This window comes from Balaenoptera ricei, chromosome 9 (genome assembly GCF_028023285.1).
Source record: "Balaenoptera ricei isolate mBalRic1 chromosome 9, mBalRic1.hap2, whole genome shotgun sequence".
NCBI lineage: Eukaryota > Metazoa > Chordata > Mammalia > Artiodactyla > Balaenopteridae > Balaenoptera > Balaenoptera ricei.
This window is the reverse complement of record NC_082647.1, coordinates 48,208,921-48,223,649: the sequence shown is the minus strand read 5'-3', so window position 1 is coordinate 48,223,649 and position 14,729 is coordinate 48,208,921. Positions and strand designations below refer to the sequence as shown.

Sequence of the window (14,729 nt, the reverse complement as noted above, 5' to 3'; positions counted from 1 at the left end):
AGAGAATGTGACGGATAGAAAGAGAGGCATGAGCAAAGAGAAAATAGGCATATAGGTGAGGGCAAATAACCTCATCTGAATGGTTGTATTTGAGCAGTGGGAAAAGGAGCCACCCTCCCAAAGTAGGTGGGGTCAGTTTGTGACAGGCCTTCAAAGTCAGGGTTTTTTAATTTTTTTATTTTTTTTAATTTTATTTTTGGCTGGGTTGGGTCTTCGTTGCTGTGCGCGGGCTTCTTATTGCAGTGGCTTCTCGTTGTGGAGCACGGGCTCTAGGCACACAGGCTTCAGTAGTTGTGGCTCATGGGCTCTAGAGCACAGGCTCAGTAGTTGTGGCGCACGGGCTTCATTGCTCCGTGGCATGTGGGATCTTCCCCCGGACCAGGGCTCGAACCCGTGTCCCCTGCATTGGCAGGCGGATTCTTAACCACAGTGCCACCAGGGAAGTCCCCAAGTCAGGGTGTTTTGATATTAACTTGAAAGTACTTGGCAGCCATTGGGTCAGAGAGCAAGTAGATAGATTAGAGTTGTACCTTTGGAAATGAAATAGCAACACTGTCTAGGATGGATTAATGGTTGGGGCTGGTGATGGTAAGGCTAGAAGCAGAGAGAACTTTCAGTAGGCTGTGCAATAGTCTAGAAACAGGAAGGAAAAGGAGAACAGAGATGCAAAAGACATTGCTGAAGTAAACAGGATTTGACCACTGGTTGAATCGGAGAGAAAGGCAAGAGACAGATGGTGATTGCAAGAATGGGCGTGTTCTCAGCAGACAAAGAAAAACTAAGAGGAGCTTCTGGTTTGGGGGGAAAGAGGACCAGTCTGGACATGTTAAATCTGAGTTTCCATCCGGAAAGTTGGAGCTGTGGGTGAGAGGCTCTGAAGAGAGGTCATGACTTTGCCATGGTAGAAAGGGAATATGGGCAGTGATGTTGCAGCAGCATGTTGGGGTGAAGGAGGAAAACAGGGATCCAGTGTCGGATCCTTTTGATCGTCTCAGTAGAGTAGGAGGCAAGGCCACTTGCTGAGAGTAAGGAGAGCAGTGTGTCATTTGGAACTTGAGCCCAGGCACAGTTTGAAACAACTGCTCTGGTGAACATACAGTCAACTCCTGAGGAACAGCAGGGCAGACCCATGCAGTTTTCTCTCCAATAAATATAGAATCCTTTTATAGTGGTTTTATGAAAACTATTCAGGAAGATGTGAGAAGGAATAGCCTTGACATTGTATATCCATTTTGAGGCATATATTAGTTTTATCACTGTCTCTGCTTTCTGTTAGACAGTTCTCTCTTCTTTACATATTGTTACGCCTTTCATTAGGAATTTGTTTTTTGGGAATTTATTAAGATGCCAGAATCCTTCAACATCATAAACATGGAAAAGTAGCAACTATTCATTGCCAACATTCCCAACTCCTCTGCTATCTTTCCCAGTGTTGAACATCTGTCCCCAGGGAAGCCCATTATCACCTGCCCTCCACTCCTAATGCCAAGTTGTTTTCTTTACTCGGTGGCTTTGGGCAGAGGGGAGAAAGAGCTTATCATGAAGACCAGTGGTACTTGGGCCTTCCAGGCCGCTGTTGCATCTACAAGGGGAGCAGGGGAGAAAGGGGGATCCTAAAATCCATCTCACTCTCTGGGGAGGGCACCACATGCTGCCCTGGTGGTTCAGGACCCATCCCTATTTACCTCCTTTTGGTCTTTTCCAAGCATGCCTCCCCTATCTCTCTAGATCTGATCTCTTGTCTTTATTTGATGGTAACTCTGTTAGGAATTTAGGGATTTGTGTGGAGTGAGAAGCAGGAAATAATAAGAGGAATCTCTCTGCATTCTTAGCCTTACCAGTATTCACCAAAAGATAATTCCTGGGAATTGTTGGCACTAGTGTTTTTATTTTTTTAATATCTTTATTGGAGTATAAATGCTTTACAATGTTGTGTTAGTTTCTGCTGTACAACAAAGTGAATCAGCTATATGTATACATATATCCCCATATCCCCTCCCTCTTGAGCCTCCCTCCCACTCTCCCTATCCCACCCTCTAGGTCCTCACAAAGCATCGAGCTGATCTCCCTGTGCTATGCAGCTGCTTCCCACTAGCCATCCATTTTACATTTGGTAGTGTATATATGTCAATGCTACTCTCTCACTTCGTTCGTCCCAGCTTCCCCTTCCCCCGCTGTGTCCTCAAGTCCATTCTCTACGTCTGCGTCTTTATTCCTGCCCTGCCACTAGGTTCATCAGTACCGTTTTTTTAGATTCCATATATGTGCGTTAGCATATGGTATTTGTTTTTCTCTTTCTGACTTACTTCACTCTGTATGACAGACTCTAGGTCCATCCACCTCATTACAAATAACTAAATTTCATTCCTTTTTATGGCTGAGTAATATTCCATTGTGTGTATGTGCCACATCTTCTTTATCCATTCATCTGTCGATGGACATTTAGGTTGCTTCCATGTCCTGCCTATTGTAAGTAGTGCTGCAATGAACACTGTGGTACATATCTCTTTTTGAATTATGGTTTTCTCAGGGTATATGCCCAGTAGTGGGATTGCTGGGTCATATGGTAGTTCTATTTTTAGTTTTTTAAGGAAACTCCATACTGTTCTCCATAGTGGCTGTATCAATTTACATTCCCACCAACAGTGCAGGAGGGTTCCCTTTTCTCCACAGCCTCTCCAGCATTTATTGTTTCTAGATTTTTTGATGATGGCCATTCTGACTGGTGTGAGGTGGTACCTCATTGTGGTTTTAACTTACATTTCTCTAATGATTGGCAGTAGTGTTTTTAAACCACCCAATTCCAGTTTTCATAACTGGGTGTATTCTAATAACTCAAATTTATTGAATTCTTTTTCTTGTCTTTGTAATGTTTCCAAATTGAATATGTGACTAACAACTCCTTTTACTCTACTTAAGCCCAGGGAGAAAAAATTCCACTAAAGAGTTGAAAATCCCAGAAAATTTGGAATTGGGGTTCAAAATCACATGCTCCCTGGGCTGGTGCATCTTTTTTACTCTCTGACCACTCAGCAAGGGAAGAATATGATCTAGAAGCAAAGCTACATGGAGTTTGGTTTACTTAAGAGGCCAAAAGAGAATTACATCTCTCAGTGCATAAGAAACTAGAACTCTTAAATATTCTTAGAACCTCTTATGTTCTAGGCTAACAAATGTTAAGATTTTTCAGGGGTAGAAGGTGCTCATTTGAGGGAGCTGTGTCTTATTAGAGATCCCTTTCCCTCTGTCCCTCACAGCCCTACCCAGGAAAGTATATGCTGGTGAAATTTCACCCTGAACAAACTACCTAATTTACTAAACAAAATCCCTCTCCACTATCCCCTCAGTCCTGCTCAAGATCAGCTTCAATTTTCCAGTGCAACACCACTCCCAGTCTTTTTTTTTTTTTGGATAGAATTGATGTATTTTTTTCACTTTTGTTTATTTTTGCCCCAAAGCTTTTGGCATTATCCCTCCAGTGAGTCACACTCTGGGACCATCTCAAAATGACCTCCTTACAGGATGTTTCTCTTCCCCGGGGAGATGGGAAATTGGTATAAGACAGCCTGTCGCAATATGTTACTGTATAGTGTGTGGGGATTTTAATAAAGAAATGCCATTTCGCATGCCACCAAAGCCACTTGATGGATGGACTTACAGGCAGATAGCCTTCTAAATCTTTCCCCAACTCTATAGAGACAAGATGGAAAAACGAAAGCATGGTCGTTAGGGGTTTACTCAAATCAGCTGAATATGGGAATCTGTCCTACTTTTTACATCACAGAAGTTTAGAGTAGTTCTTTGAGAATTCAGATTTTGTAACAAAATAATTGAACTATCGGGGTGGGAGGATAAAAACAGGAGGAGAGAAGGCAGGGGTGCTCAGAGCCTCACCATTTCCCCAGCACACTTACGCTCAAGCTTTAGGCAAGGTCAGTGCCACTCTTGACCTCTGGACCTCCAGCCTTCCTCCACCCCTCAGTTTGGAAAACTTCTCCTCCCCAGGAATAATTCATCACTCCTTATTCTCTGCTCTCAGAGCGCTTTGTACCTTCCTCTACGAAAGCACTTAGCAGTCTGGGACTATGGTTATTTGTGCAGTGGTTACCCACCTCCCCTCTCCCATGCTCCCCTCTCCCCAGTTAGAGGGCCTCGGAGGCAGGGGAGTGTTGGCAAAAATTGTCTCTGTGTCTTTAGCACCCCGAACAGGTCCTGTCACCTATGAGGTTTAATATGGCGCATCCTAGTGCAACCATGATGGCAGCCATGATGGGGCCAGGGATCCAGGAGAATTTCTATTCATAATGTTGATGTGAGTGTCTGGGTTTCCTGTTCTCTTCCAACAATGCTCCCCCTTCCCCCTCCTCAATTCTGTCAGGCACTCACTTCCTTTCTCCCCTGGGATTCATGTAAGAAAATTTTAAGTATCATCAAAGATTACTAGATGTACATGTGAGTGTTGATTATAAATATTCCTTGGGAAATTAGGAAGATTACCAATGTGTAGTCCCACTGTATGTCAAAATGTAGAGGTTGGCTTTACTCTTTCTACTGAGCTTTGACTCCTGCATATGGTGGACATTTTTTGGCTCTGGGCTGCCTGGCATCCGGGCTTCCTTTCTTCTAGTAACAACACCTTGTTTTGATTATTTTTCGGTGGGGCGGTAATTGTCTTCCCCCATTGGGTGCAGTCTTAGTGGTACTGAGTTCAAGGTAGCCCACCCTCCCTTAGCCTGGGATGAGTTATCAGTGGTCACCACTGGTATGGTGTGGGGTTGGGGAGGGGATGTTTTTACTTAACTTTTGCAATGAACAATTTGCACATTAAAGATTTAAGAAAAAGAGTAATATTGACCCAAAAGATCTGGCTAGATGCAACGAATTTTCCTGTTAAATCCGTTTGAACAGCAACCACAGGCCTGGCCTCTTCTACTCAATTGCAGAGCCCCGGGGAATGCAGACAGCCCACGTCACACTCCTGAAGTTGCCAAAAATCCCTTTAAAATGATCCAACAGATGTCCTTCCTTGGGGTCGAGCGGATATAAATCACAACGGTCTGCTTTCAATTCCTAACTCGGTGTCTTAGGGGCAGCAAAATCAATCACTCTCAGGTTTGTTTTCTGAATGTTTTTTAAATCTTCCAAATTATAATAGCAATAACCATTACAGTATGCAAGAAAAGGTAATCTGAGCAGGTAGTTGTATTTCATCCCAGTGTACAAACTTCCTTTGTGATGGTGGAGTTGAATGGGCCCCCATCACTCATCTTTGCAGTTAGTCCCATGGACCAGAGAGCAACCCCGAAAGGGCTCAGCATGAAGAATGAAATGGTTTCTGAGCTTAGAACCAGGGGCCTACATGGCATAAATATCGATACGGCCATGCCCACGTATCATCAGCAGTAAGAGGAGGGGTCTTGTCATTCACATGAAGAAAGAAAGGGAATGCCAGACTTTCCCAGACGAATCAGGGCTCAAGTCAAGCAGTTTATCCCAGGATCTGTCTTTGTTTTCTGGCCTTATCTACCACATTTCTGGTAGTATGAGAAAAGATGGCTAAAGAACTTCACATACATAAGTAATTAAATGAAAGCTCTTAGTACTTTCCAGAGAATCAGGATTCCAATTTAAACTAGTTCCTCTTGGGTGGAGCAGATACAACATCTAGTTTCCAATAATCTGGTGTATGTAATATTTAAAAATAAAGCCCATTTTTAATGCTGGTATACACTCTAACCCCAAATGGGGTCACCTGACACTTACCCATTGATGTCATCAGGTGAGAAAGAGCTTCAGGATCAGGAGGCAGGGTGCCTTCTCCGTGGAAAGAGGATGGAGTTTAAGGAGAGACACATGAGTTTGAATCTGGACTGGCTCTGCCATTGTTTGTAGGAACCTCAGGCAAGTCTCTCTGTATCAATGAAGTTCCATGACCTCCTCTGTGAAATGGGAAAACCATCTACCTGGTGGTATCTTGGTGAACATCTGGCGCATTTTAGGGGCTTAAAAAGAATAGCTGTTATTATTACTTCTGATTCACAGAATTAGGTGTCTACAGCTGAAATGAATCCCCAGGGAAGGCCTATTTCGCCTCTTGGTAACAACCTCTGAGAGGTCGAGGCTGGGCCTTCCAGACCTACTCATGGGCCACCCAACAGACTTCCACTGCAACAGAAATGCTTTTCTGCCTCTTTACAATTGCAACCCAAAGGTCAAATCAAGTCACTCCCCACTGGCCTCCCCCCAGCACAATGCAACGACAGCATTCAGCAAGCTCCCCCTGCCCTACTTTGTGCATGGTGGGGGTGGGGAGGGCAGGGCTAACGCTGCTCCTCATTCCAGGTCCTGCAGAACTCTACACTTCTCTGATCTCAGCAGACATGTGGCCAGAGTCTTCCTCTCTTACCTCCTCAAACCCTGCCTTTTCTTGAATTTTTAGCAGCATCTCCTCTCCACTGTCAGGCTGCCCAGGGAACCCAAACACTCTCCCTCTGGCCTTGCGCTGAGCAGACTTAGTCCATGGACCTATCCTCTGGGCTCTGCTTCCACAGAAACATAACCCAAAAGGCAGTTCTTTCTCTGAGATCCTGGGGCCAGATTTTTAATATTTACATACATAAGCACAAAATGGTATAAAAATCAAAATATACTTAAAAAATTGTCTCTTTCACACCCATGCCCAGTAACACATTGTCCTTCCTCCCCTACTGTTATTGGTTCCTTGTTTATCTTTCCAGAGGCACTCTATTCCTTACAAAACTTCTGTGTGTGTCTCTCTCTCCCTCCCTTATTTATTTATTCGTTTGATTTTATTTCCCTTCCTTCCTTTCTCCCTTCCTTTCTTATAAATGAAACATACTATATTTTTAGATGCCTTGTTTTTTTAACTTAACAAAATCAGTGCATAGTTTAAGGCCACTGTTAAATTTGGACTTCTTCTGTCCTCTCAGTGTTCTCCAAACCTTTATGCTATGTCACCCCTATTGTTAAAAAATTGCTGAAGGCATACCAAAAAATGTATGATTATTCACTCATTTATAAAGTATAACCATGCCACTACTGTACTAATAACATATATACTATGAAATAATTAAAATGGAAACTTTGAAATGATAAAGGATGAAATTTTAAATACTTAATTCTTAAAAATTGATTTTTAGTAGTACAAAATATTTATACTTTCTAAAATATTACTGTTAGTATTTTTAATAGGATCAATGTGTTGAATATGCTTTGTCATGTTTGAAAATCTTGGGTTACCCTTTTGTGAGATAACATTCAAATGTCTGGTTATATGTTCAGTTTATTTTGACACTTGGTTTCCAAGTCCGTCAGAGCTGAAAAAGACACATTCTAGAGATGTAGATCCAAATGGAAGCAGTACCTCATTAGATGAGCTTTATTAACTCCCAACATGCATTTTTCAATCCCATCTTTTATGTAAAGACGTTTGTTGAAATTTTTCCTGAGTTAAGGATTTTTTTTTTTTTTTTGGTAATGCACACACAGTAAATGGAAACATTTCCAAACATCTGTTTTCAAAATGCTCTTGCCATAGATTAAATGTCTTTTGAAAAGAAATTACATTCTCACTAATTTTTAAAGTATCACTTCTACCTTGAAAGGGCAGATTATGTGTTTACTTTTTAAAAAAATATCTGCTAGATGACATACTAACAATAGCCACTCGCTCATCTGCAACCCTTGTCTTTTTGTCAAAGAAAGAAAGAATGCAGGACCCATTCTCAGGTTCTACAGCTCCTTTAAATACACTGCCCTGAGATAGCCCATGTGGTACGAGAGACTGACCTGGCCATTTCCCATCGCATGGCAAAGAGTTATAAAGGTCCTACTATTTGAAGACTTTGTTTTTATGAAATGAACCACATTGATAACATCCTACAGGCATGTACATTGCAGTCACTGGCAGTATGCTGGACCCAGAAGCTTGAGAAGATGCCTCACCTGTCCTCACTGTAATTCCCCTTGTTTATATAAGTTGTCTGCTTGCAGTAACGGCAGTCATGTGAGACTTTCTGCCTGTCTCTTGTCTGGACTAAGGGAGGGCACCTTAATAGACTGGTGTGTCTCATGGGCGATGCCTACCTCACTGGGAGAGTCTCTCCACAAAGGACTCTCTCCAACTAAATTCAAAAACTTGCTTTTCTTTAGTCTCTGAACTACCCTACCCTCCCTTCTTTTAATGTAAAATACCTGCCAGATTCAGTCTCCATAGGACTGTAGCCTCAAGGGACTTGGCTAGGGTTGCTCTGGGAAGGCCTGGCAAGGTGTCCCCAACAGTCCCCACTGGCCTGGTGCCTGGGACAGGGAGATGATAAAAATGACAACATCTAAAACAATGACAACATCTACCACTTCCACTTACTGAGCTATGATTTTGTGTTGATCCCTACTCTAAGTGTTCCATAAGAACAGTCCATTCTGTCTGTTCACTGTAGATATTTTCTATAACACCTCCCTAAACACTGAATTAGAGTTCTGAAACACTGCTCCCAGGGAAATCCAGGACTTGGTTTCCTACTAGCCTTTGGTCACAACATTTTGGTCATCCAATCAAAACATAACCTTGTTCTATGTGTGTTAAAGAAACCTTATTTAACATATATCGTTGCTTCAATAATATTGACCTCATAGCCAACAGCATATAACTCACGCCTGAACGAACCTTATCTAACACACATCTTTCCCCCATAAGGCACATCACAGCCTTCTTGTGCTCAAGAACACTAGACGGCACTTCAGCACTATGCTTGGGAGTCCTTTTAAATAGCAGAATCACCAATAAAAGCACAAAGATGCAGAAAATGTGGCACTAAGTAGACTGCCAAAAGGATGCTTGTTTACATTAGGAGAGCTGAAACAAGAAGGCAGTGTTGCCTCGTTTGACCTCAGCTGAGAATGTGCATATTGGGTAACTCAAATTTCTCATCACTCTGTCCATGCTCACAAATGACCACAAAGTGAGCAAGTATTGATTTGGGGATTACAAATAAATTTTAATCAGTAGGTGATGCAAATATGGAATCCACTAATAATGAGGCTTGACTATATCATCTCATGGTTCCTTGGTGAAACAGTCACTATGACAATGATATATGAGCTGGAAGGAACCTCAGAAATCTCTTCTGGCTATCTTCTTTGAGACTTTGGGAGGCTAGTACAGTGAGATGACTTATCCAAAACATCCAGTGCACGTGCGACACACCTGGGACTAAATCCCAGGTCTCCCAGCCACAGTTGGTGCTCTTTCCACTACACATTATTGGGACCAAATGCAACTATTTAACTTGCAAGTGGGGCTATATGCAAAGCTTTGTGCACACTTCCCCCAGTTTATTCTCTGCAATAATTAAAATTTGCTTTTGATCAGAATGTTCAATTTGAGGTCTGACAGTATATGGGCACAATGAACAACATGTATAAAAAAAAAAAAGGAAAATCTCAACCCTGAATGAAATCAGGCACAAAATGAGAAATTAAAAGAACTCAATAAAATATCTGCAGCAAGAGGCTTTGACTTTTTAAATTTAGTTCCCCAGTAAGCCAATTCATAGATGGGTAATATGAGGGGGAAATGATGTGGAAAAAGCCAAACGTGCTGTAGAATTAGAGATGTGAGTGTTTGATGCATAAATAGGAAAGATGTGCCGAGATGTGATATTTTAGTTGGAAAATTACTCATGTATGTATATTTATAAATGTATATATTTTGATGCAAGATGATCTCAAATTTTTTTGATATTCCAACAATTATTATACAAAATTAGGTTATTCTTTATTTGGCTAAAAGAAGTACAGAATTTAAAACCCAAATTAAAAATGGCTCATAACTAATGTGGCCTGCAGGCTGTTTGATAAATGCATATATTTCAAATGAACTGACGAGCCAAAAAAAAAAAAAACAAACAAAAAGAAGAAAGAAAAGGCAAGGATTTAGTATGTTCTCTGATTAAGATCCTCTGCTTATCATCAATCAGTACATCATTTCTTTTACATATAAGATTTCTAATTCAAAGAATTCCAAGCTACCTTTCTTGCTAAGACTTTCTACATTCCAAAGTCTCTTCCTCACCACTATTATAAGGTCACCCATTCCTTTGGAATGATAAGTCAGATGTTCTTACCTGATATTTACCAAACACCTTCAGATGCATGGTATGATAAGCTTTTCTGTTATTTATAGAACAAGATGTAGTTACACCTTTATTCATTTACTGCACTTTTCACATCATTTTAGAAGGAATTTAAAATTCCTATTCAAGGCCCCAACATCCCATTTATTTATCCATTTCCATCTGAATCGCTGTCTCAGAATCCATCCTTTCCATCCTTTAAGTTAAAAGATGTAATTCTCACTCATGCACAGCATCTTCTTACAGTTAATTTTGTAGTGATCCTCCAAAACAGAACCTCACTTGTTTCAAGGATAATTTTTATTGATGAGAAACATTTTGCAGATTTAAAAAGATAATTTTCTTATTTATGTGACATCTTCTGTTTTAAAATTTTTCTTTTCAAAGATTAAAATCCCTGACATTCTCTTTTAGGAAAGTAGCTGATCCATCAATAAGGATCCCATCCTCTTTCAAAAATGAATCGATTAATCATGTCAAAAGATCTCAAAGGCTGATCATAGGGCAAAATGTGGCCTCCACCTCGAACAATTACCTTAAAGAAGAAAAACAGAAGAAAAACTGAAATTTAGAGAATCAGATATTCTAGATAAATGGAAAGTTTTAATTTGGATTAAAGTATTCTTAAAGCTTACATGAAATAAAGAACGTATCAATCCATGCCTTTGGATATGCTGATTGTCTGCTTTTGATAGCATTAATAATAGGTACCTTAATGTAAGAAAGTTTTAAAATTGTGTAGTTATTCAATTTTATACCAAGTTGCGTTCATCTTTGACATGTATAGAACTGGAAAATTCCTCCTTGTCTTTTTCCTCTTGGGACGGAGCTGTCTGCGCCTCCGTGCTGTGCTGTGCTGTAATTCTACCCGGTTACGGCACTAAGGTGGGGAGACCTACCCCAGACCAGCTCTGCCTGCCATTGGGTGGAGGAATCTACCTAATTCCACCCTTCAGTTAGCTGGTCCACTTGGCTGTCACACTAAGCTATACCTTCCACCTTAGCCTGTACCATTAATAAAGGAGATATTTTGATCCTCCAAAAAATTAAAACAATAACGAAAGAGAAATCCTTGATAGCTGAAATTTTAAAAGCCCATTTTTGAGCAGTAAAGAGTTAGAACATCCTATTTTTCCTGACATTTTATTATGAAACATTTTCAAACATATAGCAAATTTGAAAGAATTTCATATATGCACCATTGAGATATTCTCATTAACACTCACTTGTCTTCTTACAGATGGATCTCACTATCCATCTATTAATCCACCTTATCTTTTTGACACATTTCAAAGTAAAATGGGGGTATCAGTATACTTCTCCCCAAATTCTGTGTAAAATTTACATATAACGGAATCCACTAGTCTTAGGGGTAAACTCAAGAGGTTTGGATAACAATGGACCCCTCTGTCACCTCTCAGGATATATAAAGCATCCTTAAAACTTCTGTAGTTGAGATGAGTTCAGACTCACACAAGACCCTACAAGGGGCCACCCTTACGCCAGGCTCTGCACTCGGAAAGTCTATGGTTTCAGCCAATGTCCCAAGGACCTCTCTACAACAAGGGCAGGCCTTCATGATTCAAAAAGGGAAAGAACCGACACTGAGTGCTGGGAGGCTGCATGCAGGAGAGATCCCTGTGGCCTGAGAGGTCCTGTTGCACGTGTGGAGAACGGACAGGAGTTAGTAGTGGCTGATGTAAGTGAACACATGCTATAAAGCAATCACATTCAGTGACTTCTAGCTGCTGAATCACAATCAAGAATTAAAGACTACTTTTAAAAAGTCCCTTTATTAGAGGCCGACCTTGTACCTGCATCAATCTGAAAAGAACTGAAGCAGAAAAAAAAAAAAAAAAAAGATTTGCATAGTGTGTTGATTATATTACCCCCTCCCCCCAACACCCACCATCTTCCAACCTTGCTGTGAGATAAGCGGATCAACGTTATTAGATGAATTTTATTTTGCAGCTTACAGCTGTAGAAGCTGTGCCCTGAACAACAGCAGAGAGCACCCTTCACAGCAGCGTCGAGGAGACTGGAGCTATAAGGGGGCTTGTCCAGGTCATACAACTGTAAGTAGAGGAAGCGGCTAGAACCCTGGCTTCTAATGCAAACGCCAGTGTTTTTAATCAAATTACAGTACTTACACAATAGTTCCTTACTTTGAACAGAACTTTACGGCGTAGTCACAGAACGTTTCACTCGCCTCTGAAGAGCCCTCTGAGGTTGGCCTTACCCCTCATATACCATTGGAGACATCTGCTTTATGCTACCCTCCACCAGCCGTCATCTGTGCCTTGCTGCTATGACAGTGGCGTCCATCTACCATTTGTGTTCCAGCTTGCATCTGGAAACCCACCGTGTCCCACTTTTTGTCACAGACTGAAAGTAAACACATCTGTGACAAGAGCCCGTGCATGTGGCTCTGGAGGGAAACTTCTGCTGCCCCCACTATCCCAGGCTAGAATTCTCTTCCTGTAGCTTCTCATCCAATTCTCCGGCCTTGGCAGGAATCCGATGAGTGATTTCTATGCAGCTTCAGCTCAGCTGAGGACATTTAACGAAGTCATGTTTATGACAAAACCCAGCTGCTTAAACTGGAAATGAGTTTGGTGGCAACCATCCAGAACAGTAATAAACTGAATACTCAGGAGCTAAAGGTCATCCTGTCTTCCAGACCAGAGCTGCCACTAATGGGGGGATAGCATAGTGCTTGATGGCCTGGGCTCGGGAGTCAAAGTGCAGGAGCATGACCAGAGGCACAGCAAGCTGTGTGACCTTGGGCAATTAACTTCATGTCTCTGAGTTTCAGTTTCCTTAACTGTACAACAGAGAATAAAATATTATGTCCTGGGATAGTTGTATAAGGAATTAATGGAATAATATCCATTGGAACACTTGGCACAGTGCCTGGCCTGGGATGGTACTTAAGAAATATCAGCCATTGTAATTATTCTTCCAGTAATTATCTGTGTTCAAAATCCAAGATCAAAATGCTTGTATCAACCTAACCAACCTAGAACATTGTGTTCCTACATTAGCAAGGAAAAATCTTGGTTTAAGCGAGTTAACACAGTAGTTCTCAAACAAGCGTGCATAAAAGTACCTGAGCTTGTTAACGCAGACTGCTGTGCCCCCTGCATTGGCAGGCAGATTCTTAACCACTGCGCCACCAGGGAGGCCCCTAAGAATTTGCGTTTCAAACAGTTCCAAAGTATTGTTGTTGCTGCTGTTGGTCCAAAGACTACGCTTTGAGAACCACTATTTAAACCAACTTTCTATTTTGTGAGAAATCAGGCAGTTCTGTTTTTACATCAAGGGAGAATACAAAGAGAAATTTGGTTAACATATACTCATGACCTGACCTTAGTGTATTTTTTCCTGATCATCTGCTCTCCTGGTGTTTATACACACACACACACACACACACACACACACACACAGTCTCTCTCTCTCACACTCTCACACACACACTAACATCCACCTTCTACATCCATGATAAACAAGTGGTAAAGAAGAGATGACAGGGGTTAGGTGTTATAATTCTTATTCACAGTGAGTTGCCTAATCCCTGGTCCAATTCTGAGCTGCCATATGTAATGACCAAATGACATCATAAATGGTGTCATTAAGATTGGAAAGAAAAGCTCATTTAGGAACAAAGTCTTTTTCACATACCACAAAATTCTCGATGTTCTCTATCAGATTCCCATACAGCATTTTACTGAAGTTAACCTCAAAAATAAATTTATGAGTGCTGAAAAAAACCCACTCTGCTGTTTATAACCAAGCCACTCACCACTCACGAATCAAGAACACAAATCACTACAGAGTTTTTAGAGCTGTGTAAAAAAATGTGACAGGGTCATGATTACATATTTAAATGTGACAAGATTAATCTCAAGGCTCCCTGGATAGAAATGGTCTCATCACCAGAAACTGTATTTTTTGGGTGCTTTCACACTAGAACTGAAACCCCTAAACTCATGTGTTCCAGATGTCATGAATTTTCAAAGGGTTATACAAAACACTTTAAAGCTTCATTACACTTTACGTTTTAGAAAACAGTACAATGCTCCCTGGAACTAGAAACATGGACCTAGCAATAAAGGTTTCTCAGTTGTGCCTTTTGAGATGAAATATAGATGGAAATTCACAATGGGTGTGTTGACATAGCTGTGTCAGGGGAAACTTCCTGGGAGTCCTGGAGGAGCAGATCACCGGACAATGGTGGGTTGGGGAGGGGGGAAGTGATGCACTAAAGACAAAGGAAACTGTGAGTTCAAAAGCAGTGGGGCGGGCTTCCCTGGTGGCACCGTGGTTGAGAATCCGCCTGCCAATGCAGGGGATGCAGGTTCGAGCCCTGGGCCAGGAAGATCCCACATGCCAGGGAGCAACTAAGCCCATGTGCCACAACTACTGAGCCTGGGCTCTGGAGCCCGCGAGCCACAACTACTGAGCCCGCATGCCACAGCTACTGAAGCCTGCACGCCTGGAGCCTGTGCTCCACGGTAGGAGAGGCCACGACAGTGAGAGGCCTGCGCGCAGCAGCGGAGGGTGGCCCCTGCTCGC

The 14,729-nt window shown here is 41.7% G+C and overlaps 1 protein-coding gene and 1 long non-coding RNA gene across 6 annotated transcripts in view; one reads left to right on the top strand and one right to left on the bottom strand.

The window, feature by feature from the left end:
- Positions 1-14,729, bottom strand: part of CPVL (carboxypeptidase vitellogenic like) — a 144,315-nt gene that overhangs the window by 22,372 nt on the left and 107,214 nt on the right. The window contains exon 13 of one of the 4 annotated variants that reach the window (XM_059933708.1): positions 5,618-6,002. The exons of 2 other annotated variants lie outside the window; for them this stretch is intronic. In XM_059933708.1, coding sequence (XP_059789691.1) covers positions 5,898-6,002 — 105 coding nt within the window. In that variant the 3' untranslated portion in view covers positions 5,618-5,897. Of the gene's footprint in view, positions 1-5,617; positions 6,003-10,436; positions 10,690-14,729 lie in introns of those variants that run through there. One more of the 4 variants, XM_059933707.1, reaches the window with a different exon arrangement.
- Positions 1-14,729, top strand: part of LOC132371918 (uncharacterized) — a 33,097-nt gene that overhangs the window by 7,215 nt on the left and 11,153 nt on the right. For both annotated transcript variants that reach the window (XR_009505010.1, XR_009505011.1), the window contains 3 exons: positions 4,198-4,312; positions 4,944-5,112; positions 12,126-12,229. This is a non-coding gene — a long non-coding RNA (uncharacterized LOC132371918). The remainder of the gene's footprint in view (positions 1-4,197; positions 4,313-4,943; positions 5,113-12,125; positions 12,230-14,729) is intronic.